Here is a 17,966-nt window from a genome sequence, read left to right as displayed (position 1 = left end):
AATGAAAACATGAAAGTTGGATAACCACTCAGTGAAAGATTAGCTTGTATATTTTTAATGAGCATTAGTCAAACAATTTTGTCATCATATTCTTATATAATCCTATCTGTAAGCTATCATTTGACTCATTAATCGTTGCTACATATTTTACCCACCGAGCACCATCAGTGATAACCTAGTTTGTCAGAGATCAAACCAGCTTCTAGCTGGAGGTTATATTGAGAAAAGACGCTGGAGGTGGGTAGGTCACACTTCATGGAAATCATCAAACTGCATCACAAGGCAAGTGCCAACTTGAAACCCTCAGGGCAATAGGGAGAAAGGCAGACCGAAAATTGGAGGCAGCGTGAATAGCATTTGGCAGCACGTGGGAAGGAGAGTCGAAGATAGAGGTGGTTATGGATTCCTGGTCAGCAACCCATGCTACACGAGGGATAACAGGCGTAAATAAAACATATTTTGTTCATCATAAATTATAGTCAATTACTTGGTTACCCACAAATAATTTCCTAGTTATGCATATATTGAAACTTATTAATTGTGATTGTGTATTTTACTTGTGTCATCACGCGCATTGAACCCAAAACAACAGAAAATGCTTGTGAACACTCATCTAGCCTTCTGGATGAAGGTGTATGAGGACAGCATGTATTGTTTACTAGGCAACCAAAGCTTAACACTCAACAAAAGGAACCCATCGGACCATCAAGCAAAATAATGACTGTTCAGAAAAAATCACATCGTCAAAAATAAAAACTAATCACTATTTCTAAAAACAAGGTTGTAACGTACCTTTATACACCGTTTTAGTTTGATCAACTGAAATACTCTAACACTATTAAACACATAGTATTTACTCATAGAAATTCTCACTTCCTATCACTGATACTACCATTAATCCTACTGTTTATTTATTCATTTTATGAATTTCTCATCACTATTCAAATAGAGTGTGGTAACTTAAGCCTTATCATATGTTACCTGAAGTTGGCTGCTTAAATATGTGACCTAATCTCTTCTTAGTGAATAAATCAATATTTACTTTATAAACTACTGATGAGATTATTCAATATTTCATGAGTTCTGAATACCACTTTGTTTTAATGCTTTAAATTCATTGTATAACTCTTTTCCATTAAAAAAAATTGATTACGTTTGAGCTGATGCTCGGCTTGAATAATATCTTAATGTATAGGCTTACATTCAAGTTAATTGAAATATTAAAGTGTTAAGTATCAGTAAATACAATTAATTATACGTAGGCTATTTCAATAGAGAAAATACCATAAAGAATACAAGGTCGTAACATAAAGACAATCTAATGTATGTATAGAGAGATTACTAAAAAGTTAGCTTACAAGTTGCTGAATTTTATTTTACTGATATGTGTTTCAATTGATTATTCAAGTAAACCATATGATGCAATCTATAAGGTAAAAAGTTCAATTTTGTTTACAGACACCAAATGACATAAATAATTAAAATAATTTTAAAAAAATCATACATCATAACTCAATTGAACATTAGACAATAACTAAATTTAAAGTATTGATAACTTCAAGGTTAAATTTAATCTCCTTAAGCTGAATGTACGTATAATTAACTATACAAAATTCAATCACAGTTTCTAAGATGATTATATCATTTCAATAGTTAAGATCATGAGTCAATTGAAGCTAGACCACCATGGAAAACCTGAAAGCACTGGATGAAACAACCGTCCAGTGCTCCCAGGTTTTCTATGGTAGTTTAGCTTCAATTGACTGATGATCTCAACAACTGAAATTACTAAAATCTCCACAAAACCCCCTGTGATTATATCACTGTTGGAAATTGTGTAATATTTTAAGATGGTGAATAACAAGTACAAAACTGTAATAAGGTAAGAATGACATAAACTCTATACTGTGAAACAAGCGAAATCTTCTATATTGGCTTTTATTAACAGAAATAATAGAATGTAATGTAGTGAACAGAACACGGGTGGGGACAATTGAATGTGTTTAACACAAAATTACAGGACTTGTTAATAAAATCTAACAATCATAAAATAAATGCTTAATTTGGAAAATGTTCATCGATTGTCTCAAAATGACTCAGACTTCATTGTTCCTGCATTTTCATACAAATTGCACCCTGTTCCCATTCTTTACTGTTCGATCCTCTTGTCTCTCTGCTGTCAGACCTGTTCACGACTAACATCATATACTACTTATGTCAATATAAGTAGCACACACCACAGTGATGCTGATTCACAGATTTACCAGAACATATTAATTTCTTAAAAAGAAAATCAAAATATCTAGTTTTGTGCATAATATGACAAGTGTACGATATTACAACTAAATACATAACATGCATTTCTTTAAAAATTTAGTATAGGATTTGCATAGGGGATGTTGGTTCATTTTCATTTGCTTAAAATTATGAATAAAAAGGCTTCTAAAGTCTCTTAAAACAGTTATCTTATCAAGTTTAGAATAATACAAATAAATAAACAATATGTTTGTAATATCCCAATGCGTAGAAAAATTAGAATTTCCGATGTTTTGTGACTTAGTGTAAGCCACTTCTTCATTATTTATTCTCTGAAGAAGTGGCTTACACTAAGTCACGAAACATCGGAAAGTCTAATTTTTCTACTCATTGGGATGTTACAAATATAATAGTTTTATTTATAACAATCTACCCAGTTAAAGAGGGAGAATGTATTTGTAAAATCTCAGCGAAAGGATTTGAAGTAAATCCAACTTTTCGCTTGGCAGTCTGGTCCAAGCTTTTTCAAGGAAATTATAATCAAATAACAAAATTTTCGAATGTAAATACATACAGAAATACATTCATCCTCTTTAATGTCTCACATTAACTCGGCGCCAAAATATTGTGAAGCTATTCATTCAAATTTAGACGAAAGTTCTTAATTCTTCTACCCAATGATTAATTTATTAGAAATTATCAAATCAAACCTACAATAATACAAATAATAACAATAAACTAATAGCTTAATAGTGTTTCCTTGGTTAACAGTATGGTTTTTTTCTAATAATCTAAGAAAAATATACTCAAATGTATTCAACTCTGTATTTTGACATTTCAAATCATTTCCATATGATTATTTCCACAAGATCGTTGCAAGATCATTTTAGTCATAATATTTTGTAAGATCATGGTAATCACAAAATCATTTTGGTATTAAGAAAAAAATCAATACATCCTTTTTATGAAATTACTGATGATCAAGTCAGTTATTTATGTATATAACACAGATTATGATGTTTAAATTAAAAGTAAACTATCGGAAGAGAAAAATAATCAAAAGTGATAAGATACATTATGTTAGAACACATAAACTAATGCATTTTCTATGAATGATAATGCCTCTAAATTTGAAATGATTGTATAACTGAGGTTATGATAAAGTAAAAACTTTTAATTGGATTTAGTTAGTTTTAGTAATTACTTAAAAAGAAACTATCTAAGTAATACAGGTAGAAGATAGTGAAATTTGTTGTATTTGGAATGAATAATGATATTGTAAGACATAGATTTTGAGAAAAATAAGTTGACGAAATGAAAGGTTTTGCTTTAATTGCCGATATGTTTATTGCATTTGTAATGTTAATCACATGTAGAGTACATGTACTTGTCCGATATGCTCAAAGTTTATTTAATACTCGCATAATACTGGATGTTTTTACAGCACTGACCCAGATATTCTGCTAGGAGTCTACTAGTACACTGGATAACATGTACACAAAGATGTCAATGTAAGGTTACCTCAGATTCTCCATTGGTAATATTTGACACACAACTGCAAAAGATCCCTTGGTATAGGCATATAACTTTAATTGCTTATGTATAAAAAGGAACTTATTTTATGATAACGAAACAGACAATTAATTCAACTACTATTCGTATAATCTATACACTTTAGTGTATTTATAACATTTTACAGAAACCTTACACTTTGAGATTGATTTCACTGTACATTCTTAAATCAAATCAACCAAACAGATGAGGATCAATCAAATGCTCACTTCATTGAGTATAGAGAAAGTTCAAACTTTATTTAAATAGTTTTAAGTCTTATAACTTTATGGAATTTGATTCATGAAAAGATGGGAGATTAAAAATAAAACGTGGAAATCCTGAATAGTTAAAGATAAATTATTTTGAAGCTATCCAAAAAAGAGAGTCTTATGTATATAGATAATTTTTTATTCATTTGGATGAAAAGAATTGAGAACCGATGCACTATTAGACATGCACGGTAGTTGAAGTCGTAAATGGTGAATAAGGTTTCAATTTACGATCCGAAAGTCGAATAATGAAGCAGTAGCAATACAGATTAACTTAACAATAATCATACTACGATTCCTTATAATTCAGAGTATTTTGCAATTATTTTCTCAAAGATACTAAGAAAACGCTGTTCATTTGAGTACATTTGGTTTCGATTACCTCAGTTATGTAACAATTCAAATGAAATTTCGTATATACATTCACGTGTTCAACCCTACTTTTGTTATAATGAAGAGTTGCATGTATTGTGTGATCAGTCACGTGCATTAATATAGCTAAATGACAACTGTTCACTGTAAATTGAACTAATAATGTAAAGCTTCAGGATGGATAGCTATCGAAAAGACTAGGCTAACTAGCAAAGAAAGTTGTGTCACTTAGTGGAAATTACACAATAATAAGCAAATATTTTTATTACATGTGGATTGTGACTAGCACTGGAACACAGAATGCACACCCCATCCGATTTGTGACTAGTTAGCTGGATGTCCCTAGTCCGTAATGTTGATGTTCGCATTGAAATCGGGACCTAAGTATATTAAAAATTTGTAAATAAAGGAATTATCATGATAACGTGCCGAGGATTCACATATTCCAGTACAGACTGGTCAACTATAGCTTATAATATCAACGATAAGAATATTCAATAAACAGAAAACTTAACGAAAATAATAGATCTGATTAAGATCCATTTAAAAGAGTACATGAATGCGAGATTCGGATTTTCGGAATCATTCACCAGCCTACCAACTCGAGACCTGACTATTAGACTTAAATTTTTATTCACTATGTGAAATTCTGACATTATTTGCTAATTTATTTTATAATTTGACGTGGTTCTTCACTACTTTTATTTATACACTTTCCTTCTTGTATTAAATGTAATTTATGACCATGAACGCTTTCCACCTACCTATAAATTTCTCGATCGACAAGTAACATTTCATTTTATGAAACTAGTTTTTCGTACAAACCTATTGATTTATAATTTACTATGGTTACTCATTAATGCGTAGATACTTCAGACATTGTTATGTAGATTTTTGCATACAATATTATTTTATGACTATAATATACCTATGTTGAAAGAAATATCCGTTCGAATGCACAAATTATCGATTGACAGTATATATCTATTATGAAGAATGAATTTTGATGGGAACAGATGAATCAATCGAAGCACCCTTTTTAACAAACCAATTGAAATATCTAAAATTATGCAAAATAGAATTATGACAATGTTTTTTTTTAAACAGAAAAACCTATAAGCTGTAAGATTCATAATTGTTTAGATGAAAATAACAAAAACAAAAACCTATCTGAAGTTTGTGCTGATGATGTCGTTCATAAGAACGATGAAAGCTCCACGACCAAAACATCCAGCTCAGAGAACAAAAATCCATCAAAATCATCCAGCTGAGCTATAAATCTTCTCTGTCATCACAAAAACCTGCAAAGTAGTTCTCATGATAAATTTGGAACACATAAACTTATAGTTAATCGTTCTTTTTATAGAATCACAAAAAAAGCCTGAAATAAACTACATTATACGTAAACCAGCGATTAACAAAATATCAAGACAATCGCAACTACCAAGTATTAAAATTGATTACTGTGTAAATTAGATACAGAAATTCGACGCTCGGTTTAATCGACTGATCATCAAACTTCATTTTGTTAGTTTAATCATCTCAATTAGCAATCATTATTATCAGTAGTATGGGAGGAAAACAACAGTTCGTACTATCATAATACTTTTTATTGTTGAATCAAAATTCATTGTTAACTTAGTCAAGTCTATTCAACACTTTATGTACGTCAGCTAATATGTAAAGCTTTAAAGATCGTTTTATGTGAAGTAGTTTCAATACAGTTGATAAAAGGATAAATTAATCGAAATGTTTTGGTAATGATAACTCCAAGATAAATCATTTCTTCCATTTTACTCAAATGAAAAATGTGAATTCATCGAAAAACCACTAAATAGTAGTAATTAGTTAAGTTTGTACTTACTGAAATCATCTAATAAATTACACTGAAAAGAAGTGATTGTAAATTTGGAAAACTTAATCGACAAAATATTTTAATTACTTTGAAAAAAAAATGAAAACTTCATTTTATAATTTTCAGATAACATACCATACTATACTAGAGAATTAATTGACTAAGTTATTGTTTCAGTTAAACAGGTTTGTGGGTATCACACTGCCAACGTTGGACTTGATAGTTTCAAATAAATTAAGCATTGGGTAGAAAGTTAATAATAAATACATCTTTGTGATAACTCGGTGAGCACTTATTGGGATATCATAGAAATATATTTGGTACTAGTTAAATGGGTATTTAAATTCGAGTGTAACTCAATGACAAATTTTTGTTTCTTGTAACCAGCTTTGAGCTACACTTCATACCTAAAATCTAGTGATACAACCCGAAATAGGTGGAGCGCAATTCGCATCTGCTTCCCAACCAGCAGTTAAAGATCAACTGTTAAAATAAAGCCCACGAAACAGAATAAAAGTTACGGTTTCTATGTAATATATTAACCAAGTAAAATAAGCTTTAATTAAAACGACCGATCCATTAAGAAAGAACACTAAATAAAAAGTATTTTCACTTTGGATTTACTTTTATCTAACTAAAATTTCTTTCAGGCGCATGTCCATCTGATGAGGTGGGGAAAAATTATGATAAAAGTTTGGATTGCGTAACATATTGCCGAATTAATGAATATTCCAAAAATATATGATTTATTTGGATAGTAAAATTAACAAAACAAAATATAGTCATTAGAAGAAATAATATTTTTAGAGTATGATATCATTTAGCTAATAACATAAACACATGCTAGTTAAAACTCCTAAGTAAGGTGTACATATAATCTTGAGGAACCCGATGTTTCCTGTGGAGTTCAAACAATCGACAAAAAATCCAGTTTGACAAATTAAAAACATGGACCAATACATTATCATGTTTAAAGTAATCAAGAATGTCTAGATTAAAATAACAAACTTGCATTTAGTTAACAGGTAAAATTGACAGAACCAATAGGATAGTTGAGTTCTACTTGAAAGACTATACTGTACGCAACATAAAAAACTCAGTTCCCTACTGTATTTATTTAGTGTTCTATTCTCAACAATATCACTCTTCACTGATTAGTTTTATATGCGCGTTGTGTTTCGTATCTACGCATCAGCAAGCTACACACATATTTCACTTTTTAATAGGAGCACAAGTAATAAACAGAAGTGCTGAGAGCTGTACTCGCTCTTTACTAGATAATCAGATAGAAATTTCACTTGCGTTACAGATAGCTGAAGTCGACACTTTTGAAACATCATACTCGTTAGAAAATGAACAATAAAAATGTATTTTAAGACACTTCCGAAAACAAACATACTAGTTGACTGACTATGAATAGAAAAGAATATTTATCACAAAAATAACCAAAAAGCAATGTGTTATTGTTTCGTGAATAACCACAAGTCATAAGTGTACATTAATCACAGTATTGACAGATTGTTGTGGAATAACTTTTAATTCAACAAAGACATAACAAATTAATTGTCAGAAGACTTTAAATAAAGTAATTATTTTTCTCACAAGAAAAAAAATTATCACAAAGTACTAATATTGAAGGATTGAAGCAAATCAATGAAACAAATTCCATAACAACAAGAAACAAGATAACAACGATGGGTAGTAAGGTGTAAATGCTAAAACAGAAAAGAATTCATTTGACAGTGCTATTTTACTAGATAAGTTGACTATTCTCACGTTCGCACCTCAAATTGACCAGCTTTCGTTGCGTATTTGACTCCTTTAAATGGTTTATATTTCTAAAAGGAGAAAATAGATAGGAACACAAATAAAAATAATATTTAATAGAGAATTATGGGTCACTTAATACATATTTATAAGAAAATTAACAATCACACTGAAGTTAGTCACTTGATACAAAGATGAGATAGCGAAAAGAAAAAACGACCCAAGAAATCCAACATAGCCCGCAAGAACAAACAAATTAATTTCAAATCAACGTTCTCTGTTATTTCAGTTAATTCATTTTACCACAAATGAACGAAATTAAGCCTTGATATATATACATCGGTTTACTGGATAATAAATTATTCAAATATCAAATAACTAACAAGCCATTAACTTGCATGGATGCATTTGTGATAAAAAAGATTCTTAACTTTGGTTTTAGTAGATCACCCCCAATTACAAAGCCCTTTTAAGTTAAAAAAGCGGGATATCCAACTAGAGCACAACTGGGTAAATAATATAGAAAATAGGGGGTTATGTCCTGTGACTCTGTCAATCAGCACGTGAATCATATGATCTTATCCCCGTGTTAAACCAACGATGCGTGAACCAGAACCATGAGTCAACTCTGAGTCTTTATTGGTCCTCTGTATAGCAACTTCTCGCCTACCCAGCCCGTCCAGTTCAGAACACAAATATCAACCTCCGCTATATGAATCGTATATTTCAGACATGTTTGGTTTATATATAAGCACACCAGTTCGCACCACACTATTAACTGAAAAATAATAATTATACAAGATCAGGTCAGAAGTGGTCGTGAATGAGAGATACTGTAACTGACAAATTGGGAATAAGTTAAGAAGTCGTATAACAGCAGCCAATAGGTCAAATGAAAGCTCATAATAAGAGGAATATATATATATATATATATATAATGTAGTTGCTTAGTAATTACACAATAAGAATATATGTAATAATGGTCCACACGTAACTCCAAGCCGTTACCGTTCATTTATTCTTCGGATATAACAGTGGCACAGTATATCTTTTAGAACTAAAAAATAACTACTTGTAAGTAGTTCGAATACTCACATTAAATTATACGGCAGTCGGCCATATACACACAAAAAACAAGTATCTGTGAGAAACTATTTTAACTGATTATCTGTTCACACGCAATCAAAAAGAAAATTGGATTTGATTACTAATGTGAGACGTAAATAAGTACTAATAAATGATTTAAGTGCAATTATATGCCGGTCATCTTAAGAGCTAGTAAAGGCCTTTACTGTAATATTTCAGATAAAATAGGATAAAACATACCTCTCCATAAATGTCAACTCTAGCAATTTTCAACCCAGATACAACGAATTGTGGAATACAAAAGTTTACGACGATTACAGGATTTGATGGTAATGTAGTAAGACCACTAACTAAATCGATCTACAAGGATTTTAAGGGTGAGAACACATGGTTGGAAAGGTTATACGATATAATCTAATTTAGAGTGATTAGCAGGAATCACTAATTTTAATATCACAAACTGACCTTATTTAAACAACAGTTTAAGACCAGGAAGCACCGTAAAATGTCTTACTTCTAAGCAATGTATATGCGATCCTACCGAAAATCGAACATAGGACCTTCACAGCCTCGCAACGAGAGCTTAACCTTTGGACCAATAAGTTGGCATCCAGAATAACAATCAACTCAACTTATGCTAAAACATTAGTAACTTGTCTGAACAAGTCTGGACTTATGATTACAATTAGAATAATACACTTAATAAGACATTTTAGAGAGTTATGTGGAAGTTAATTTGTGTAGAAACATCTTTTATTCATTAAAAACCGATAAATTTATTGTTCACTTGTTCGATTCGTTTAGTTGGGATGGGGAAGGATTTTGCATGACGGGTGGGGTTTATGAGCATTTATTAACCACCATGAAATTATCAATTGACCATCTGATTACTTTTCATTTTAATTACTACATTTTTGCAGGTTATTTAAAAAAAATTCAAATGTGAAATACTGAAGATTATGATGTATTTACTATGTTTAATTCTAGCTTTTAGTTTTTACAGTTTTCCCCTTAATCCATAAGATACAACATAACCATTACAAGATATGCAACAACATATCTATTATCCAATTTCCATAAATAATACCAATCTTTACTCAATATGTCATGTGAATTTACTGTTAAAGTAATTCTTAATGTTACATAAAACAACATTTATTCATTAAGTATTATTTTTAACACATAGATATTGGTACAGGGAGGCACCAAATACATATGCGCCACACAAATCCCATTTGATTTGTGAGAGGGATGTGATACTGCCCGGGTGCCCAAAGCGAAGGAGGTGGTTTTCTTAGAAGGCCACACCCGGAGCCTTCGACCTGAAGGACTGATCCACAAGGCAGTGGAGCATCGTAGGGAGATGGAGTCCCATGGAAGCCGGAGACCAACGATTGGTTCATACGACATTTATTCCCGAAGGATACTGGAGCCCATGTGCACCATTGGTTTGGAATTCGGTTAAAGCGCCGGACATTCGCTTTTCGTCCTCTCATTTTCGTAAACAACACCCCCTCCACGAGAAGGCAGTGAGTAGGACTTCCCTGGCAGAGGCTATATACGCGTGGCCATGTGAGAGCATTTCGAGAGGGAGAGCGGAGTCTCTCCACTCTCGGCCGTACCAGGGCATAACATCTTAATTTAATTTGATAAAAATCAACGCAAGGTTTAAACTTTAATACTTGATCAAACTATTCAAAGACAGTAGTCATAGTGGATAATGAATTTTCAAATATATGCACTTTTACTGCAAACTAGACAAATGAAAACATTAGGAAATTAAGTAAAACTCACGCTACTTTTCATTGAAGGATTTGGAGATTTTGTTTCAATTCGACCAATATCCCATTGAAACAATTTTGTTGTTACATCAAAACTAGTTCGTCCAACACTTGGAGATGCTGTGATATTTAAAACTTCTGGTGGTAACTGGATGGTAAGTTTTACATTTTCAACCTGTAAGAGGTGGGAAATCAGCATGAATAATATATAATTCGAATATAAAGTAAATACTCTTGTATAATCCTTTTTCGCTCTGTAAATTGGCTGAAAGTTTTTTAATTATTTAGTCAACAGTTTAAGCATGTTAAAGTTCTAATCTAATCAGCTTTTACCAGACGATAAAGCTTACAATTTAGTATATAAACTTGTACACAGTTATTAATTCTCATGAATATGTTGCTGACGGCAAAACTTTGATTTTTTGTTTTAATTACGCTACCATTATTCTCTCTATATTAATCAGTTAATTATTTGATAGTGAAAAAAAAGTCAAATGATTTACTGAACCGATTATCAAATTTAAAACTGCAGGTTATGATTGTTTTACAAGAATAACACTGATTACAGTTGACGTTATAATAAAGTCAAAAAGATCATCTATATCAGCTCCAAGTACAATGAAATATAACTTGATTTTAACGTCTTTTATCAGATTTTTACGAGGAAATAAATAACTCTTCCGGAGACGACACTCCCGATCATCTAGTTACTTCAAATCACTTATTATTAACAAATAGTGCACACGATGTCAGGTCATTTAGGCTAGTATCAATATCAGAACTTAATTGATAGAATTTAATCAGCGCAAGAGATTGGATAAGTATAAAAATTAATTACTACTCAGTGGTCGGTTGGAGCAGATATCTGAGTGCATAAGTGTATATTTAGAATGATTTGTGTAACATTTTTTTTCGAAACAGAAAGACAACTAACACGTCTGATTAAAAAAATGTGATATGAGATTATTACTTTTTACATAACTCTACATGAAGGTTTTTACTTACAGGTTTACCCATTGTTTTTGGTACTACCACTACATCTAAACGACCTCCACGTTCACGGAGAAGAACATTATGTCTTAGTATGATAGGAAGTGATACAGGGCTATTATTGATTTGTAAATAAATAAAAAAAAGATATTTTGTGTTAAACTGTATTGAGAAATCTGTGAACTAAATTAACATTCTTACACAATAATAATATATTTCATGAACAAATGACCAATTAATCAAGTTATTTTTCTTTAGATCAATAAATGCTTCGATGCAATTAATCTGAATGAAGTACAAATGAACGACTTCTGAAACTTAACAAAGCGCCGAATATGGTTTTCAGATTATTTAAGTTGTAGTCATCAAGATAATAAAGAATGGAAGTTTCACAATAAACAAGAAGATTCATTTCTGTTAGTGAAGGAACTATATGCTTAGTGTTATTTTTTTATTCGTTTTTATGATGATAAGAAGGCGGAAAACCTGAATATATTGAGTAACAATGGAAAACGCCTTATCCCTATTACAAAGCAATATAGTACGACTTAGTTAATGAACATGCAATCTTTCCAATAATCTTCGTGCTTTTAATTCAATTAAACAGCCAACCACCATGGGTTCGCATTATTATACATAAAAAAACCTTGAAAACAGTGAAGTATCAAGAAATACTCCATATAATACAATGTAGTGTTGTATAGGAATAGAAGGAAAATCAGATGATCAATAATCAAATAGGATAGAGCTGTGAACACTAAACAGTATGGTTAAGATAATTTATAAACAGAAAAGATACATTAAACCGTTTCTAAAACAAAAAGCCCTTTAGTATATATCAATAAGTAATTCCAGACACCGTTCGATGCTGCTTTGTGTAAGTGCGAAAATCTGAACATCATCTGAAGTGATTAAAAGCAAGGCAATATACAGATTTCCAAAAGACCCCTTATTACATTTTACTCACCTTAATGAGCTTACATGATAATTGAACAAACAAAACTTTCCATCAGGCGGTATAAACGATAGGATTCTTTCTCTCTTCCAGCGTGAGAAGCGAATACAAGGATGAAGATTGGCATCATCAATCAGCCGATGATTTGTGAAAGCCAGTGTTATATCTGGAGTTCCGGATAATTTAATTAGACATTCAACCTATTAGCGAACGATGAAAAATATGATTAAGTATTTGTCTGGATACTACTTACAAATAGCATTCATCTTGTGTACGATAACTGAATGCGACAGCCCATACACATTTCAAATAAATAACATACGGATGCATATAGTAAGAAAGTATACTAACTACAGAGATACACTTAAGACTAGTCAAACTACATTTATAGACTTCCCAATGTACAATAAAAAAGAAGGTAGGGGAAGTAATAAAACCATTCAAGTATACTCATTCAAATATTCATTAAGATTAAAACTGTTCAGCTAAAATGAGGACCACAGATATTCTTCTGCTAATATAATTACAGTGATAACGCAACCGAGCGATAAAGAAGAATATAAGCATCAACATCTATGGTTAAAAATATCTAACAAGAGCGATTCCCAATACACTTTTTAATATGTAATTCAGATTTAATGAGTCCTATTGGGATTGCGATGGAATCTGCTATGTTTGAAGCGATTACGAGTTCACATAGTCTGAGAACGGAACAAAGACTCTGTGACCAAAGACCAATAAGCTAGATATTCTGATGCGTCCCAGCCCCGCCGACTAGAGAGAGAAGTTTAAGTTCGAAACGGGAAAATATATTCCGCAAGCAGCCAGAAGCACGAGCAACCACGACAATTCTAGTCGGAACTATATTGATTTATATATTGGTTTGCGTTGTATTAATCTGCTCACTGTAATTTAGACACTTGATCCACCATGTAATTTTCTGTGTGAGTCTGATTGAACACATGTCAATTTTTAATCTATTCTCCGATTGGTTGTAATACACACACAATCAATAATTTATCCATACTTGATTAACACTCATAAATATATATGGATTTTTAACACACACACACAGTCTTGGTTTCCCTATGTGCTTGCTTCTTGTACGCTTGCGGATTTTACCAATCTTTAACAATAAACTATCTCTATAACTGATGTTCAGGCTTTTGAGTAATTTCGAGTAAATCCATAATTCTACTAAGAGATTTAGCCTGCATTAAATACTCAGTTAACGGGATACTATTTATTGGAGTCAAATGTAGAGGATACTATCCTCTACACAACCACGACAAGTCTAGTCGGAAATATATTCATTTATATATTGGTTTGTACACTCATTTTTGATTAATAATCAGAATAAATCACATATATGAAAAATACTTCGTACAAGAATATCGTATGTTATACAGCATAAAATGTCATAGGGGAAAAGGAAACAAATACTACACTGAGTGATCATTAAATTGAATTAAACGGAATCAATGTTGAATAAAAATCATAATGATTAATCACTTTAATTTTGACCTTTCATCCCGTCATAACAGAATCACCACTGGATCCTTTCCTATTACATTTTTTCATAGCCACTCTACAGAATACTGTTCTTCAATCAGCATAAGATATATGAATTATATCCTGATAGTTTATGTCGCGAAGAGTGAACTAAATGATGCCCTAGAGAAGTTCAATAATTCTCACCCGTCAGTTACGTTGACAGGAGAGCTCAGAGTTTATTACTGTGTTTAACGGGAACGAAGACTAGACTCTATACGTTGTTACTGGCCTCTTTCTAATTATGTAACCGATCACTAACATCTGTTATTTTCAATCAGACTTTATTATTTATTTGGACACATAAATACTGGTACAAGGGGCACCAGATATATAAGCGCCACACAAATCAAATGAGATTTGTGTGAGGGATGTGATATTGCCCGGTTGCCCAAAGCGAAGGAGGTGGTTTTCTTAGAAGGCCACACCCGGAGCCTTCGACCTAAAGATCTAATCCACAAGGCAGTGGAGCATCGTAGGGAGATGGAGTCCCATGGAAGCCGGAGACCAACGATTGGTTCATACGCCATTTGTTCCGTCAAGGTACTGGAGTCCATGTGCACCATTGGTTTGGAATCAGGGTTTTCCAACTCCCGTAGGTCGACTCTCCGTGTTCACCAAACCGTTTAAAAAGCCGGACATTCGCTTTTCGTCCTCTCATTTTCGTAAACAACACCCCCTCCACGAGAAGGCAGTGAGTAGGACTTTCCTTGCAGAGGCTATATACTCATGGCCATGTAAGTGCATTTCGAGAGGGAGAGCGGACTCTCCCTACTCTCGGCCGCACCAGGGCATTTGGAGGTAACAGACTTATTTACTAAAGACCTATCTATTTGGTTGTAAACTAATTTATCGAATAACTAAAAATACAAATGTACAGCTTTAGTAAATGCTGTTATCGATGAAAACATCTGTTCACTGAGCCATTTCGTTAATCCTGATTACTGTTCTTGACCATTCAACGACAAAGATTACACTAAAGAACATATAAAGACCTACTGATCCGTGAATCTCCTTGGAAATTACATAACCAGAACGATCGATAATCGCGTCTATCTTTTCAATCAGGTCGAAATACGTTTCATTGCTAGTGTAGTTCACACCAGAACGTCTCCAACGTATATTCGATAACTGGTTTGTAGGGAGTGTGGACCCAATAATCGTGTTTTTTCCAGTAACCGCATCTGTTAGTGATTGAAGGAAGTTGGGAGGACGCACAATTTCTTTTAGAATATTAGATTCGGTGGCCAGTGGGAAACCACCATCAAGCATTTCATCTAAAATCTAGTAGTATGAATTATTTTAACAAGGGGTATCTAACCTCGTATATTGAAACTACATTTTCTTTGATTGATGTTTCAGTAACGGAGCCAAAATAATCTTCGATTATTGAATGAACGCAATCTAAAAACTCAATCACGAGTAAGGGAGGTACTAAGATAGTATGGATTATTAAATACTGACGACATACGCTCATTAACACACACAGCTAGAAAATATAAATTGTTGCGCAAAATATGAATGAGTGAATTGCTTGGAGTTTCTAGAACGGGTGGCACATCACCTGCTGCATATTTTGTGACGGCATCAAAAAAGGTATCGTAAACTGTCTTTGAAATGTTTTTTGTCCAGTGTTTTTCTAAACATATTTCACTATAAATGGATAAATGAGTAATTCGATGATTACTTCGACTGATTTATAATGAACAAACTTTGCAACATATTCATACATTCATTAAAAAGTCTTGTAGTTCCTAATCACTGGATCTAACATAACTACTGAAAAAGAAACAAAAAAGAGGGATCAGGATGATTTTATCCAACAGATAAAGAAAAAAATTGTAAGTTAATACACTTACGAAGTCGTATTTTACTTTATTCTCAATTATTAAGTACAGATTGACGAATCCAACTAAGGGTTAAAGTAATTTTATATGGGTACTATTCTACGCTCTTAAAAATGTAGATAAGGATTAAAATCTGGTACGAGAACCTGTATCATCATTAACTTCTATTTGTCAAATAAGCTTTAAGGGATCATCGCGCTAGGAAAAAGACTCGATCACGAGCAAGCGACTAATGGTTCTATTCTAATATAATTTACTTATTCCCTTTGGAACTAGTTTGCTTCCAGTTTACAAGCAACTTGAAAAACAAGATTTGGGTCAGGTCTGAGGGTTCATTGAAGGCAAATAGTGTAGCTATATATAAGATAGGACTTCGCATTGTTAATTCACATCAATTAGTCTATTTCACCAGTTTTTTTTCACACAATCATCCTTTGTAAAAAAAACAACCTTACTATTCTGCGGACTAAAATTAAGCAGTTACTTACATTTAAGGAAGGAACTCAGGATTAACATTGGAATGAAATGGATTAAACCATAATTTCTATGGTCTAATGCTTTACAACGAGTCAAGAGCACAAGCATGATGTCTTATTATACAATATGTAAGTTAGTCAAATCGTAGATAATCAGTTAGTAAATAATATCAGTAATTACGACAAGCATTTGTTAGATTCAAAATGAAAGCACTCCTTTAAAATTGAAAATAGCCTATACCTGTACTCACACTAGTAAATTGCTGAAGATGCCGTGAAACTAGTCTAGTGACGAAAGACTGGGTATACAGCTCATTGATGATATGAGTCCTACTCCACGCTTTTGATATGAGGATGTTCGGTGACTCCATGCACAACCACCTCTTCTCAGGGCTGTGGTGGACCAAACAATATATGAACTCAAAAATGATAACAGAGTTATTAAGTACAAATAGTAATGTTAATATATACCAGTTAAATGTTATAAACACAACAAAAATTAGAGACGTTACTTAATTCAGCAGGTTTGTGTGTGTTCTGATTGAGTCTGGTACCAAATTCCACAATTATAGATGATTGAAGATTTCAGTAAGGTTGTTGTCCTCCGAGTGGTATAACCAAATGTAGAATATGATATATTCCGATTATAGTCTATAAATGTAGACAGCATTTGATTTAGAGTTCAGTTAATACAATCACGTGCGAATGAAGAACAAGACGTGTGTGTATAGCAGTGTATTTGTTAGCAGTTAACAATGTGTCAAGCTATGAATGTAACACGACGGAAGAAAGTGTGTCCAAGGTCATACACTTAAACAACACGTACAACAATTTAATGATAAATGTACATGCAGTATAAAATTCGACGGAATAAATACAAATAACGTCAAAAACTATTTACAAAATAAGCTTATCAGGCCTATCTCCAAATAGCTCCTCCCAGAGTGTCCGGAGGTAACACTGGCTATAATAATAATAATAATAATAATAATAATAATAATAATAATAATAATAATAATAATAATAATAATAATAATAATAGTAATTACAGATTGTAAGAATATGGCATATACATGTATGCAAAATAATATTTACAGTAATAACCAAAAAGAAAAGGTGGAGATAAGTATGACATGCACATTAGTAATATATAATGTGTTATTGTGTGAAATAGCATTGATGTAGCATAGCATAACAACCGCAAAAG

General features: G+C 32.2%; 1 protein-coding gene across 2 annotated transcripts; it reads right to left on the bottom strand.

The window, feature by feature from the left end:
• Positions 1-4,106: 4,106 nt before the first annotated feature.
• On the bottom strand, positions 4,107-17,725 carry AP3M2_1 (AP-3 complex subunit mu-2). Of its 2 annotated transcripts, XM_051213592.1 has the most exons (10): positions 17,272-17,725; positions 16,124-16,215; positions 15,908-16,089; positions 15,758-15,870; positions 15,436-15,720; positions 12,898-13,085; positions 11,946-12,045; positions 10,954-11,115; positions 9,400-9,519; positions 4,107-8,144 (listed from the first exon to the last, which is right to left on the bottom strand). In XM_051213592.1, the coding sequence occupies exons 2-10, from the start codon at positions 16,162-16,164 to the stop codon at positions 8,079-8,081; spliced, it is 1,257 nt and encodes a 418-aa protein (XP_051069580.1). In that variant the 5' UTR covers positions 16,165-16,215; positions 17,272-17,725; the 3' UTR covers positions 4,107-8,078. The 2 variants fall into 2 exon arrangements, with proteins under 2 accessions (XP_051069580.1, XP_051069581.1); XM_051213593.1 differs by adding an exon at positions 17,011-17,152 and having other exon boundaries at positions 4,107-12,045; positions 12,898-13,862.
• Positions 17,726-17,966: the final 241 nt, after the last annotated feature.

This window comes from Schistosoma haematobium, chromosome 3, assembly GCF_000699445.3.
Source record: "Schistosoma haematobium chromosome 3, whole genome shotgun sequence".
Taxonomy (NCBI): domain Eukaryota; kingdom Metazoa; phylum Platyhelminthes; class Trematoda; order Strigeidida; family Schistosomatidae; genus Schistosoma; species Schistosoma haematobium.
Note: the sequence above shows the minus strand (reverse complement) of the source record. Positions and strands in the feature narration are given on the sequence as shown.